This window comes from Labrus mixtus, chromosome 7 (assembly GCF_963584025.1).
Source record: "Labrus mixtus chromosome 7, fLabMix1.1, whole genome shotgun sequence".
In the NCBI taxonomy this organism is placed as follows: domain Eukaryota; kingdom Metazoa; phylum Chordata; class Actinopteri; order Labriformes; family Labridae; genus Labrus; species Labrus mixtus.
In genome coordinates this window covers 22,499,129-22,513,347 of record NC_083618.1, presented here as the reverse complement: position 1 = coordinate 22,513,347, position 14,219 = coordinate 22,499,129, and the positions used below count along the sequence as shown (strand labels likewise).

The window sequence follows — 14,219 nt, the reverse complement described above, 5'->3', positions numbered from 1 at the left end:
TTGGTGAGAAGTGCTCTGAAACTGGGGTCACATTTGCTGCCAGGACCCCTTATGCAGGTCTACAGTTACACTCAGTGAGGCTGTTAATGTTGAATGAAAAAAAACTGGATGGTGGATAAAAATGGATAAATTCAAAATTCAAAATTCATTCGTTGCAACATGATGATCACCTGCCCTTCATGAATTCATGTATTTGTAAACTTCAGCGTGAATAAAGTATGAAATAAGTCGTTAATAATCTAAAATCTCAGGCTGCATGAGATAGAGATCATGCAGAGTCTGGAGTCTTCCTTACCGGCCTTGCTGCAGTCGACAGAGAAGCTGCTCCTCTGGCCCATAAAGGCCTTACTGAGACCGGACCCTCGGCTCAGAACCTTGCTGGCGTCTGACTCGCCCGGCCGAGGCATGGCGCTATAGGTGAAGCTGCTGCTGGACCCCCTTATTGCCGGATCCACCATCAGTGACGAAGTCTCGCTGGCGTTGGTCACATTTACCAGACGAGGTCCTGAGATAGGTAACAAAAAATGTTGAAATGCTTCACTTTTTTTGGGGAAGTCTACAGAGTCACAGTACAGTGAGTTCAGCAGAGTGACCTTCACCACTTTACCTGTGACTGAGGCCTTAAAGGGGCTGCCACTGATGTGGTTCGGCCCTCCATATTTGACGCTGATCAGGTAGTTTCCAGGTGCCATGGGGGTGTACTGCACCTTGTAACCCTCTGGGACTTCCTGACAGTCCATCTTGACTTTGGAGGGACCTTCGATGGTTACGCCCAGGGCCCCGGGGCCCGCCTTAGTGTTGTTAATGATGAACTCGGACTGAGTCCCTGTGAGATTCAAACACTTTGCTTTATAACAGGAAGTGGTTAAAATGTTGGGCTCCTTTTTAATAAATGTACAGAAACGTTCATGAAACTTTATGGAAGGGTTCAGTGTCTGATGTTAGTCGGGTGCCTTTAAGATCAAGGTGCCTAATTTACGATTTGGACGTTTTTACCCCCGGTGTAAAGCACACTGAGCGAACCTGTAATCAAATCTGCTTTATGAAAAATGCTATTGGCCGAAGTCCTGAGAGAGTTCAGGAGACAGGTGAACAGAGAGATAACATACCTGTTGTGCCTCTCTCCAGCCCAGCACCGTAGGCCGAAACAAGACCAGGCTCTCCTGTCTGTCCCGGTTCCCCGACTCTGACTTGGAAAGGACTTCCTGGTATATGGGAACCGTTGAACTTGACGTCGATGGTGTGGATACCGTTCTCCCTGGGGATGAACCGCACTGCGTACTTATCTGGAGGACAGCACAGAAGGATGTGATAACCAGTGGTACCAGTGCATGAGGATCAGCAGGACCACGAGCAGCCACTCTGGCTTCTTGGGATCTTTAGAATTCAAACACGCGTCGCATCAAAAACACACACACAAACCTTTTTCGAGCTCGGTGACGACACACTCCTCCAGGGCTCCAGAGGGACTGTGCACTTTGGCCGTCATCTTTCCCTGTGCTCCGTTCAGACGCACTGCAAAGGATGCTGGGTGATTCACCTTGAGACCAGACTCCTACCGAGGTCAGACACACAGTTAAGTGTATGTGGGGAATAAAAAATTAGCCAACCACAGCTGGATCCATTATTCAACGAGTTGTTGATTGGTTAGAGCATGTCTTCAAGAAAAGTATTTTCTGGTTCATCTATTTGAGAATGTGTTGTTGAAAATGAAGCACAGGGATTGGACGGATTTGTCAAACTACTCTAAGGACGGGATTATCTTGTGATTGATTACTTTATTAAAATGACAAGAACTTTCATTTGGGCTTTTGAAAACACTGATTAACATTTTCATTATTTTATAGACAATTCCTCAAATCTAATCACAGGGAAACTGATATATTGACTAAATAATGAGTAATAACCAGGGGCGTGTCCAGAGGGGTGGCCAAGGATGGCATTTTCCCCCCCTTGAAATCTGATTGGCCACCCAAACTATCACCTCAAAATCCAAATCTATGATTGAATATTTAACTTACCAGAGGTGGGACTTAAATTGAAAACTATTCTGTTTTTTTTCCTAGTCTGCTGATTTTTCAATTTCAGACTTCTCACAAGAGTTTGCATGTAGCCTACTTTTCTAAGTACTTTCAATTGTGACTTTGCACATAAATCTGTTTTGGAGTCCTTAAAGAATCCATCTAAAAAGATGAATATGTTGCTAAATTGTGTTACTTACAACTCCATATTGGAAGTGGGGAAAGAAAGGGTAAATTTGGCCACAAACTTCAGGCCCCCCCTACATAAGTCAGTGCCTCAGGTGGGCCACCCCAGTCCAAAAAGCCTGGACACGCCCCTGGTAATAACTGCTAATTATTAATGAAAATAATTGTTAGGTAACATTTAAAAAAACAGTCTTATTAAAAGCCTACTCACCTCTGTGAAGGAGAATAATGTGCTAAAACAAAAAAAAAACTCTGGTCCTGTGTACAGCATCTAATCTCTCTATGATTTCTATGATTTGTCTCCATAGTTTTGTACCGACTTGTCTTCTACTCTTACCTGCGCTCCTGTCGGTGCAGCTGCAGCAGACAGAGGCAGACGGCCACAGTGTTAGAAAGCAGAGTTAGACACGTTGATGCACTAAAGAGTTTTAAAGTACAGTCTTTGTGTGAGACATTTTTAAGTGCAAAAATTAACTCAGTTCGACAAACTATGTTACCATAAAGCTATAATTAAAATCCCAGGCTTTTATGTACTACACTATATGAAATTAGGAGGCGATCTTTATGGGACCTTTCAGTTATTTGGGTATTATTGGTGTGCTACCTGTTTAGCAGCCTCACTCTGACATCTCTCCTTTAATGCATGTCCATAGGATCCTGTTTGTGTATGTGTGTGCATTTCAGCATCTTCTGTGTGTAGCATGTTCTTGGATTTCCCCTCATGGGATTAATTAAGTATAGTATCTTATAGTATTGTATAGTAAGTATATTTTATTATTTTAAAGAGAGCAGCACTTCACCTGTCGACTGTACTGTAAGACTCTGCTTCACCAAACGCTGAACAGAGAAAAAGTTTTGGCCTATAGCTACAGACGATTAAAAAAAACTACAGTCTCTAAAAGACAGCGGGAGGTCAGCTGTGCCCCCGCCTGCATCTGCTGTAGCTAGGCAACCAGGAGCTGACGATTCCTGCTGCTGACGATGATGAAGATGAGGAAGATGAAGGTTCTGTTAAAAGCCTTTAAATGAAACACAAGAGAAACACCAGCAGTTCCACACCACACAGAAGAGGGATGACCAGAGCCAGGCAAAAACAGTGAAAAACTCTAGTAACCATGGTAACCAGAGGATGGACCTTGTTAGGGGTCCCCTCTTTAGCTTCCCTGGAGTACAGCCATCATTACTAATTTAATTAAAAGTCTTCTTGAAGCTGTGCATTTTCAGGAAGGGTCAAAAAAAGATGACGGTTTTTGTTGTCGTTGTTTTTTCCTGAGGCTAATGAACGAGTCATCGAGGCTCCAAAATGGAAAGTTTAGAGTCAAACAATTAGCTGATTTATCAGCATAACAGGATGAAAGATGAATCATTTCCAGCTTAGACTCCCGATGACGTTTCCTTTAGCCCCTCCTCCTGGCCAAAATGTAAACTGCACTCACTCACCAACATGTTTGCCTGGCTGTGGTCACATCCAAGAGGCCAGTTGCATAAAAAGAAGGTTCAAAAACTGTAACCTGAATTTAAGTACAACAGAGAGGGTTCGACTGAAACGGGATGTTTGAGCCTGTTGGGACGCCTGATGGTTACATTTGTAACAAGTCAAAGCGGTTTCTGTCTCTGAGTCCACCTGGCCAATTTCTTAGTGCAGAAGAGTGCTGGCTGTGCGCTCGGGAGCACTTGGATTTAGCTCTTAAAAATGAAAATAAAACATGCGTCTTGTCTCCATGGCAACAGTCTCTTTACAACGGCCACTGAATGAACAACACTACTCCGATGGTATACTGTATGTTTTGTATTTTAAAAAAAAAATTTGGCTTCAATATCAGCGTCAAACGGAGGATGCTTGCACTCCTACTTTGATGGTGAGATTAAAAACAATGACGGCCCCTCTATCACAGCTCCGATCAGATGAAGAGCGAGGAGGATGAGGGTAAACGACTCAATCCGTAGGAGACAAAAATACGAGGAACATCAAATATTTTGAAAAGAGCACCAGAGATGTCAATAACACCCTTCTGAAAAGTTGATTTGAAAGGACGCTGGGCGCTCTGGAAAACTCTGGAACAGATTGTATACCAGATCATTAATGTACAAAATTAACTTCTTCTCAGCTAAATGAAATATCGTGTTGAAGGCTGTTGAGTTTTTAGATTTTACAAGCTCTAGTTTGGGCTCTAAAACGAGCTCAATGGATCTTTGAAGTGGACTTCAGTGCTGTTTTTCTTTCTAACATAAAGTTTGTTCGTGCTACAAAGATTGCTCAACGTATATTTGACCTCAGAGTTAAAAACAAAGATCCCAAACAAACAGAATCTTAACTGAATCCTGACATTTAACTGAATATCTGTACTTGAGTTAAAACCCAGATCCAGTCGAACCCTCTCGCTCAGTTCTTCCTCTCCGAACAGGATTTTATCTTTTCTCCTGACGTCATCAATTTTATGCAACTGTGCCCCGGAGCCCTTTAGCAAGGCAGGGCGGGCTGGGTGTGGAAGTGTCTCCTCATGCCTCACCTGAAGGCCGGCAACAGTGAGACGGCGGGCATCGTTCGCCGGAGCGACCACGGGAACCAGGTAGGGGCTGTCAGGGATGTGCTGGTCGTTGAACTTCACCGCAATCTCGTAGTCACCTGGAGAGACGAGGTGGAGAACGTGTAAGAGAGATGTTTTAACGGATAAATCCTCATGGTTAAACGTGTGTGTTTCCTCTACCAGGCTCCTGCGCGATGTAAGAGACCCCACAGGATCCGTCTTTGCGGTCGTCGAAGGAGATTTCCGCCCTGCTGGGTCCTTCTACAGCGATGGCCAAACCGCCGGCACCCGCCTCCCTCGTCCAGATACTGAACTCAGCTGGAACAGAGAAACATAAGAAATGTTTGAATGTTGAATCATGTCAGAGAGCAAATGGGGACAGTTTCAACGTTTTTTTTTAACATGATAATCCACCACCTCACACACTACATGATTCAGTCAGACCTGCTGTTTGTAGTAACAAAGTGGTGATTCTACAGACCCAAGATCTCACAGAGACCCCCGTGATCAAACATGACTTTACAAGACAAAAAATATGGAGAATATTCAACGTCAGCTGGCTGTCTTGGTGTACAAAAAAATGAGGAAAAAGAATAAGGTGAAATCCTGGCTGAGAAGACGGTATAAGCGCGGCTTGGACACTTTGCAGTGCGGGGCTCAGTTGTGTTTATGTTCCCCGTGATGTTTGTGAGTTGTAAAGGTAAGCTGCGTCCCGTGGGTGAAGCTTCCCGGTTTGCTCGCCCTCATCCATCGGAGGCAGCCCCAACATCACGTTTGATATTTATGATACGAGATCAGGGAACGCCCCGACTTGATACCACACACTTTAGGATTCTTTGGACAAATAATTGGTTGTGTCAAGCCGCCAACGATCAGGCCACGCCCCCCTGATCGTTGGGGGAGGGGGGTAAAACAGGCCCAACATCTGGCCTTAAATTGTCTAGCGTGTTTCCAGCTTAAGACAAAAATAGCTAAAATAATAAGACTTTATTTATAATCATTTTTGCCAAAGAAGAAAAAACTTTGTCTGTAATTCTTTGTATGAATAAAAGACAACTTAGCATTAGAGTACATGGATAAAAAAGGGGAATGTTACAAATTAAAGTATCTATTGCAGCATCAAAAACAAAAGTTCATTCAAAAACAAAAGATGATCGAGTGAAGCAAAAAGAAGCATGTCACTAAAAGAAATGAAGCACAGGTCTGTATTCTATTCAGCTCAGCATGGTCCCCTCAGGCAGGAATGATTGTTGTAAAGTTTCTGTACGGAATATGTGCATTTCTGTGTGTTTACCTGGCTCTCCAGCCAGTGCTCCCTCCAGTCCCGGTCCTCCGGCTCTCACCTTGGCGGCCCCGCCCTCTCCCAGCGGCCCCACGGTGAACTGGAAGGGGCTGCCGGGCACGTGCACGCCCCTGTACCTCACACTCACACTGTGCACGCCCATCTCCGTGGGCACAAAGCGCACGCAGTAGGTGTCGTTACCCGCGGAGACCAGCTCGGCAGGCTGTCTGGCTCCAGAGGGCGATGTGACCTCTGCGGTGACGTCGTGCATGTCGATCGCTGCAAAGAGAGTTTTATTAGGTGTGTTTGTGGACTTCACTGGATAATCTCCATGGTAACCTGTCGTTTCTCTTATTTTTGTCACTTAACTGTGTGTGCAGATTTGAATTAATGTGATGTAATAGTTTCATATATTTGAGATTAAACCCATCCCTAAAAACACTTGAAATCGATTGTTTCATGTTGTCCAACATACACAAACTCAAGTTGCCAATTAACAAAAGTTAATTGGCATGTTATGTTTGCAAACCTACAACGCACCCTCCACCCTGGCCCCGCCCACAGAGCAGCGGGCATCAACGACCCAAATGCCCTTCGCTGCTCTTTCCCTGCCTGCCAACACCAGACCAGAGAGGCCGGAGATGAGGCGCACACGGCCAGGAGAGAGGCTCTGATCCCGGGCAACATCAGAGGAATGTGTCCCCCGACCTTTGGATCTTCTAGACCACCAGAGGGAGCAATAGGAGCGAGAGGGAGAGAGGAGCTGACGAGACAAGACCAGGAGGAACCAGCTCACTGGAGGAAGAGGAGGAGGAAAAGTGGGAGGATGACACAGGGAAGGAAGGAGGATGAGGAAGAAGTGGAAGGACAAAAGGTGGAGAAGGAAAGAAAGGGAAAGCTATAAAGGAAAAGAGGAAAAGAAAACGACAAAGACAGAACAAGGGAAGGAAAAATATTACAGAAGGAAATTGAGAAAAAGCAGAACACAACACAAGAGAAGCAAAAGAAGAAAAGGACAAAGATGTGTAAAAAGATGAAGGAGAAGGAGGCAGGTCGGGACCAAGAGAATAGAAGAGAGAAAGACAGAAAAAAAAGAGATTAAGACACAAGGACAAAAGATCGATCCAGCACACGGAGCAAAGTATGAAACAACAGAACCAGAGAGATGTCAGAGGTTCAGGTAGAAACCAGTTTAAGAAAAGGAGGAGAAGAAGGTCAGATGCAGGATCATTCTTAAGTCCAGAATTAAGCCGAGTCAAATCCATGACTTGCTCATCAAGTTTTTCTTTAAAAGTCGAAAAAACAAAACCTCACTTCTCATGCAGGTGTGTGTGGACACTGAACGCCACTGCAGACCTACAGTCAGAAACCATGAGGCTAGAAAGGCTTGTTGTGTGTGTGTGTGTGTGTGTGTGTGTGTGTGTGTGTACCTGGTATCTTCAGACTGAGGTCACACACACTCCCCACACTGGCCACAGAAGCGGCCTTTTGTCGTCGGGTAATGCTCTCTCGAATGCGACCCTCTCCCGTCACCCGCACGGTGAACGGACTCCCTGTTGACATTAAACACATCACAAATTAAACTGTGTAACTACATGCTTCATTATGGTTCATAAAAGCTTCCAACTTGTAAAAACACACAATACATGAATATGCAAGTGACCCACAGTCAAGGTTTCTTTGCTGGATGTAAGAGCGTTTCATCCTTCACTGACGGTCTGTTCGATTTGTCCTTTTAGTTTTAGTCACAGTCAAAGGGGTCGGTTTGAAAATGAATTCATGTACAGATGATACGACTGATTCTGATGAGTTTATATAACTTCTTCTTCACCACACAGAGCAGAAATATAAGTTGCTCTTTTAAAGATTTATTTTGGGGCTTTTTATGCCTTTATTTAGAGAGGACAAAGGACAGAAATTCAGGGAAAGAGAGAGAGGGGAACGACATGCAGGAAGAGGAGCCACAGGTGGGATTTGAACCCGGGCGGCCGGCTAGGAGGACTGCATCCTCCGCGCATGGGGTGCATCAACAACCACTAGGCTACCGGCACCTTGAAATATCAATTTTTTAAACAGTAACTATTGTTTTCTGGAGAGAAAAAACCCTGCATTTAAAATAAATAGTTGACATTTCCGACATTAACAGTCGATAATTAACTTGGTTCGTACCCGGGACGTGTTCCTCTGCAAAGCGGATCGAGACGATGTAGTTTCCCGGTTCAGTCGGGCAGTATGTGACTCCACACGTCCCGTCCTCTATGTCCTCAGTCTGGATGTCCACCTTACTGGGACCTTCGATGGACAGAGCCAGGCCGCCATAACCTGCAAACAGATTTTTTTACATTAAAATGAAGCAGAACACAGATGGCTGTTTGACCTCTGAGTCTGGTTGTGTTCACTATTCTCTGTAGGACAGAGTAAAGGCTGCAAACTTTGATTTAAGTTGACATCAAACAAAAGTCATGACATATCAGTTACGTCTGTGACAGATTTCACAACTTTTTAAGATTTAAACATTTCATTCTTAAAGGGGCTGCATGTAACTTTCAAAAATACTGCGTTTGTAGCGATACCGCGTGGCTGTTAGGCGAAGTGCACCAGTAACCTGTTGTTCGCTCTCCCTCGCGTTCTCGTACGTACACAAACGAGCCTCATCATCGTGAAACACTGGATATTTACTGGCATGTTTACAGAGGAGGTAAGTGGTCATACACATGTGAAAGTCTGTGAAGGAGTCTGTGTGTCTGTATTCAGTCTCTGCAGGCTGAGAGCGCGAGTGTGTGATGAGTTTGTACTGTTGATCTCTGTAAGCGGAGCGGAGTGAGGAGGACGTTGAGAACGTGCATAAAATGTCACTTCCTGGAGCTTTCGAGGAAAATACGATCCGGGAAACGTTTTATACAGGCAACACAGATAGACAGTGAACATCTACTTTTTCACATCAGTTAATTGTCCGCTTATTAAGGGGCGATAAAAAACTTGTAAAAAGTTACATATAGAACCTTTAACAATGAGAGAAAACCTCTTGATGGTGTTACAAGACAATCTCTCAGAATTAAAAAGAGAGTCGGGATTAAAGTTTATTATATTCACATCAACCAATCAGAAAACTGTTGATTTACTTCAGTCTGGACTAAGGTTGTCGAAATGTTCAATACTCTACTGAAATGTTTTGAGAGGGTCTGACCGATATTGGAGTTTTGGGGCCGATAGTGATATTAGGAGAGAGAGAATCTGATGCTTGTTGAAATCCATACAGCACCCTCTGCTGGTGTTATCGGATGGTTCTACTTTTTGACACCGTGTGTCTCAAAACAATACAAACTTTAAAAAGTTCAATAGTAGTTCAGTCATTTTTTTTGGGTACAAAAGTGGGTTATTAAATTCAAGAAAGTACCCAATTTTTGTTGCCTAGGAATTATATATTTGTTGCCGTGGTAACGATATGGGTGGCAGTAGCTCAGTCTGTAGGGACTTGGGTTGGGAATCGGAAGGTCGCCGGTTCAAGTCCCGGCACGGACCAAGTCTGGAAATTGGTCTGGTAGCTGGAGAGGTGCCAGTCCACTTCCTGAGCACTGCCGAGGTGCCCTTGAGCAAGGCACCCAACCCTCCCCCCCCCCCCCCCAGCTCAGGAGCGCCCACTGTGGGCAGCCCCCTCACTCTGAGACCTCTCCATTAGTGCATGTCCATAGGATCTTGTTTGTGCATGTTTGTGTAGCATGTTAACTAGACAGAGTGTAAAAACGAATTTCCCCGTGCAGGATCAATAAATTATTATAATTATATAGTTTTAATTTTAATAGCATCACATTAAAGTAAAAAATTCTTTAGCCTTTAAAAAAAAAAAAAGACCTTTAAACCGTTAAATAATCAAAACAGCGACGACGAGTAGGAGTTATTCATACTGACCGGCATCCCGCGTGTCGACCACGAAGCTGGCGTCGGTGAAGGTTGTTCCCTGGACGAGGCCGTCTCCGTGGGCTCTGACCTGGCTGGCGTCTCCGATCTCGGACTGGACGACCATGATGGTGATGGGACTGTTGGGGACGTGACGGCCGTTTTTCATGATGCTGACCTTGTGTTCTCCCACCTCGCGGGGGATGAAGGAGATACCTGAGAGGAAGAGGCGGAGAGATGGACAAAATAAATTAACTTTAAAAGAGTGTGCACCGTCTTATAAATGTGTGTGTTTGTGTGTACGGGTTTGTGTGTTACCGATGTGGTTGTTCGCCATCCTCTTCAGCAGACAGGGCTCGTCGCGGCCGGACGGCGCCTTGATGGTGGCGCTCAGCAGGCTCAGGTCGGTCTCGTTGATGTCCAGAGAGAAATCTGCAGCCGAGCCCAGTTTGACCTGAGAGCGCCGCTGGTTGTCCTCTGAAACACAAACACACCAGGCGTGGACTTAGGGGAAGACTCATTTTATAATTTAATTTAATTAAATTGTTAAATTGTCACACCTGATCTGTTATTAAATATGGAGTTCTGGTAGTTTAGTTTTTTCTGTATGGATCTTGGAATTTGGATTTCTCCGGTTTTAAAATGATGTCATAAATCATACCGTATTTCAACGTACAACATAAGAAATAAAGTTTTATTCAAATATCTGCTTATGTAGTGGCGTGTTGGTGTGTGTGTGTTTGTGTGTTTGTGTGTATTGGCATGTGTTTGTGTTGTGTGTGTGTTTGTGTGTGTGTGTGTGTGTGTGTGTGTGTGTGTCTCACGTGTGATCCTGGCGGTGAACGGGCTGCCTGCGATGTGTTCGTCGTTGTATTTGACCAGGATGTTGTAGTCTCCGGGCAGAGTGGGCAGGTAGCTGACGCTGCACGTCCCGTCTTTGTTGTCCACACAGCTGATGTCCGCTTTGGACGGACCCTCGATCGCCAAGTCCAGACCGCCTGGACAGACGGACGTTCAGACAGACAGACACACTGAATGGATTTCATACTCCAAACATAACATGGTCACACTGGAACAATTATCAATATCAGTAATGAGAGTAATACTTCTGCTGCTGCTGCTAAACATACTGACAGCTCAAGTTTCCAATCTATGCTGTGCTAAAGACCCCCATATAGCATCAACCTCTGGTGTGGACCCCTCTTGCAAAAGCTCCTAAATTCCTTGGACGTTGCGATTTGAATATATAAAAAATTAAAGGTCCAATCAGTGAGATGTGTAGTAAGTGAAATGATAAAGTGACCTTACTATATGATCAGACATTAAGGAAACATGCTATGTTGAAGTGCTGGCTTCTCTGACAACAATGCAGCAGCCAGTATGTCCTCCTTCTAACTTTAGATTCTGGTCCTGAATGCTCTGGATTTGTTTGGACCAGAGAAGGTAGGCGGTTTTAAGGCGACCCCCCACACGGCCGTTTTGGACGCCCCTTCCTTCATTCGCATAAATTCATACACTGCAGATGAAGCTGCAGGAGTAACTTGGGGTTAAGTGTCCTGTCCAAGGTCACATCGGACATGTGGCTGCAGGAGCTGGGAATCCAACCCCCGACCTTCAGGTTGAGAGAGACGACCCACTCTACCCCCCACACTGATGAAGAGGTTCCATCCTTACTTATGTTAAGATTTCATATTTTTTCTTGGTCACTTTAGGCTGCAGGAGTTTGTTTCTTTGTAATAAATTGTACAAACACACAGCCTGAAGCTCGTACAGCGGTCACATGTCGTTATTCACAGCTAACCCACCTTCAGAGGCGTCGTCTGTGAAGACGGTGAACGAGGCCGTCTTCATGGCGACGCCGTAGCTCAGGCCAGGACCGTAGGCGGTGACATTGGCACTACTGGAGTGATTGACGTAGAACTGGAGGGGAGACTCTGCAACAAGCACACAGAAACACAACATCAGCACTGGAAAAAAAAAAGTACAAGAAACGAGAGGTAGGGCCGTTTTTATTCAGAAGGCCATATTCTTTGGGGTGTTTCTTCTTAGGGTCGTAGAATTGTTTAACTTGGATATGTCACCAATAAAATCAAACAATATCAGAGCCTGTGTAAATACTGCAGGAACAGAAATAGAAGTCCTAGACTCACAATATTCGGTTAGAAAAAATGCACAAATAGAAGGCTTGAACAGTATTTGTGCAATTTAACCCGTGCTCTCTGGCGGTTTTCTCGCTGCAGTTTTGGTTAAAAATATGTCTGAAAATATGCAGCTTGTTTAAAGCTCTAGTACTTTACGACACCATTGATTATTAAAATAGCAGACTGCATGATTTTAAGACATGTTAATAAAAAGTATGGATCATTTTGACATCCATCCTCTCGAGGGTTTTTAATCTCCTAGTTTGGTGTGCATTGACTCATGTGAAGGGTGATCTTAATGCTGCTGTAAACAATGATGCTCTTAACAACGCTGTTCTCCAGCTTTGCTTCAACAGTTTGAAGAAGGTCAAATGACAGGGCCTCCAGATATAAAGTCAGGTGTCTAATGAAGTCGTTATTCCGAGTTTAGATTTGAAACGAGTAAAATCCTGCAACCAGGGTCCAAGAGTGGAGGATGTTGTAGCTATAGATCGATATAAATAATAAATAATAAGTAACTTTTTAAAACAACGTGCTTTGCCCAATCGTGTTCCAATAAATGGACAAACATCCAGTGAAGAACCCCCCCGTCCAAACCAAACCCCCATGCCCCCACTGATAAGTTACATGACCTAACACACGGCTTCTAGCTGCCACTGTAACTCCTTTGACGCGAGCACAGGTTTCTGTGTGTGGGTTTATCTGTGCGTGTGTTCTGACCTGGGATGTGTGTGCCGTTGTATTTGATGTGCATCTCGTGCAGGCCGGCCTCAGTGGGCGAGTACTGCACTGTGACCGTCCCGTCCAGGTTGTCTGAGATCACCGGCTGAGCGGATTTACCCGAAGGCATCAGCACCTCACCTGAGAGATAGAGAGAGAGAGAGAGAGAGAACGAGGGAGGGAGAGAGAGAGAGGGAGAGAGAGAGAACGAGGGAGAGAGAGCGAGCGAGCGAGAGAGAGAATGAGAGGGAGAGAGAGAGAGAGAGAGAGAGGGAGAGAGTAAAGCAAAGTTTATTATTAATCGTTATGAACTGTAACACCTCTCATGAATTTAAAGGAACAGAGACTACTCATCACTTTGTGAAAGTTATTACTGTTATAACAGGTTAAACAGGGTTCATTCATCCTTCTCTCACCTGTGATTTCTCCCTTCCTGAAGGAGAAAGGTATCACCATGTCGAATGGTCTGAAGCCGCTTCCATTAACGCTGCTCCCGATTGGCTCTGATGTCACCTGGACGAGACACACAACGACCGATTTCAGCGCATTTCTCCATCACTTTAAAACAACTTCCTGTCCGCCTCTCAGCCACCTGCGTTAGAAACATGCTGCTGATGCTGCTGCAAAAAAAATAAGCCCCGCCAGCCCGGCACAGGGGCATCCTGGGAAATGAAGTGCGTTGAAACAGGGGAGAGTAGAGGAGATATAACGTCATGTTCTCTGTGATGCAGCCAGAGCGATGAAGAGTGCAAAGAGGAAGAGGAGAGAAAGAGACAAGAGAGGAGGACCACTGCAGCAAATACTCGCACACCCGTTACCATAGCAACTTCTTTTCCAAAGTTGTTAGACGTTTTTTTCTGCGATCCCCATTGGCTGAGAGGAAAAGGAGAAGGGATGACATGAAGGGGGCAAAGCGGTCGAGCAAGGACACTTTATAATGCAGAGGCGGGGAGAGAGAGATGGGTCGAGTTTGATTCAGCAGCCATTCACCTGCAAGAGAGAGGAGCAGTGCGTGTGTGTGTGTGTGTGTGTGTGTGTGTGTTGGAGGTACCCAGGGCTGGAAGCCAGCTCCGGGTGGGCCGGCCTTTTGTTGTAGAGATGTCTGCTCTTGAATAATGGGTACCTCATCAGTCGCCTGAGGACACGACAGGTAGGGTTAACATCTGACCTCACACACATGAACACACACACACATACATGAACACACACACACACACACACACACGTACACACTTACCTTACTAGGAGGGGACTATGTGTCTATACTGCAAAAGTGTGGCCTTGACTGTCTGGTTCATTTTAAAAATATAAAAAAGTAATACCACATTTACTTGTGATGTCATTAACCATAATATTACTTCAAATGAGGTTTCCAAGTGTGGACTTGTAGGCTTGAGAGATGTCTAAATACATAAGAGGGGCCGTTCATTAACTGTGGGTGGGG

At 44.9% G+C, this 14,219-nt stretch overlaps 2 protein-coding genes across 4 annotated transcripts in view; both read right to left on the bottom strand.

Annotated features, from left to right (window-relative positions):
• The window catches only part of dnase1l4.1 (deoxyribonuclease 1 like 4, tandem duplicate 1), a 52,217-nt gene extending 45,388 nt beyond the window's left edge, over window positions 1–6,829 (bottom strand). For both annotated transcript variants that reach the window (XM_061041816.1, XM_061041818.1), the window contains exon 1: window positions 6,823–6,829. The gene's annotated coding sequence lies outside the window, so the exon portion shown is untranslated. The remainder of the gene's footprint in view (window positions 1–6,822) is intronic.
• flnbl (filamin B, like) overlaps window positions 1–14,219 on the bottom strand; it is a 73,858-nt gene that overhangs the window by 2,433 nt on the left and 57,206 nt on the right. The window contains exons 33-48 of one of the 2 annotated variants that reach the window (XM_061041734.1): window positions 13,827–13,910; window positions 13,192–13,288; window positions 12,776–12,916; window positions 11,720–11,848; window positions 10,739–10,912; window positions 10,233–10,391; window positions 9,927–10,130; window positions 8,187–8,339; window positions 7,448–7,570; window positions 6,030–6,296; window positions 4,916–5,053; window positions 4,718–4,833; window positions 1,423–1,555; window positions 1,110–1,286; window positions 608–826; window positions 296–505 (exon numbers count right to left, since the gene is read on the bottom strand). In XM_061041734.1, the coding sequence (XP_060897717.1) occupies window positions 296–505; window positions 608–826; window positions 1,110–1,286; window positions 1,423–1,555; window positions 4,718–4,833; window positions 4,916–5,053; window positions 6,030–6,296; window positions 7,448–7,570; window positions 8,187–8,339; window positions 9,927–10,130; window positions 10,233–10,391; window positions 10,739–10,912; window positions 11,720–11,848; window positions 12,776–12,916; window positions 13,192–13,288; window positions 13,827–13,910 (2,524 nt within the window). The remainder of the gene's footprint in view (window positions 1–295; window positions 506–607; window positions 827–1,109; window positions 1,287–1,422; window positions 1,556–4,717; window positions 4,834–4,915; window positions 5,054–6,029; window positions 6,297–7,447; window positions 7,571–8,186; window positions 8,340–9,926; window positions 10,131–10,232; window positions 10,392–10,738; window positions 10,913–11,719; window positions 11,849–12,775; window positions 12,917–13,191; window positions 13,289–13,826; window positions 13,911–14,219) is intronic. The other variant, XM_061041735.1, reaches the window with a different exon arrangement.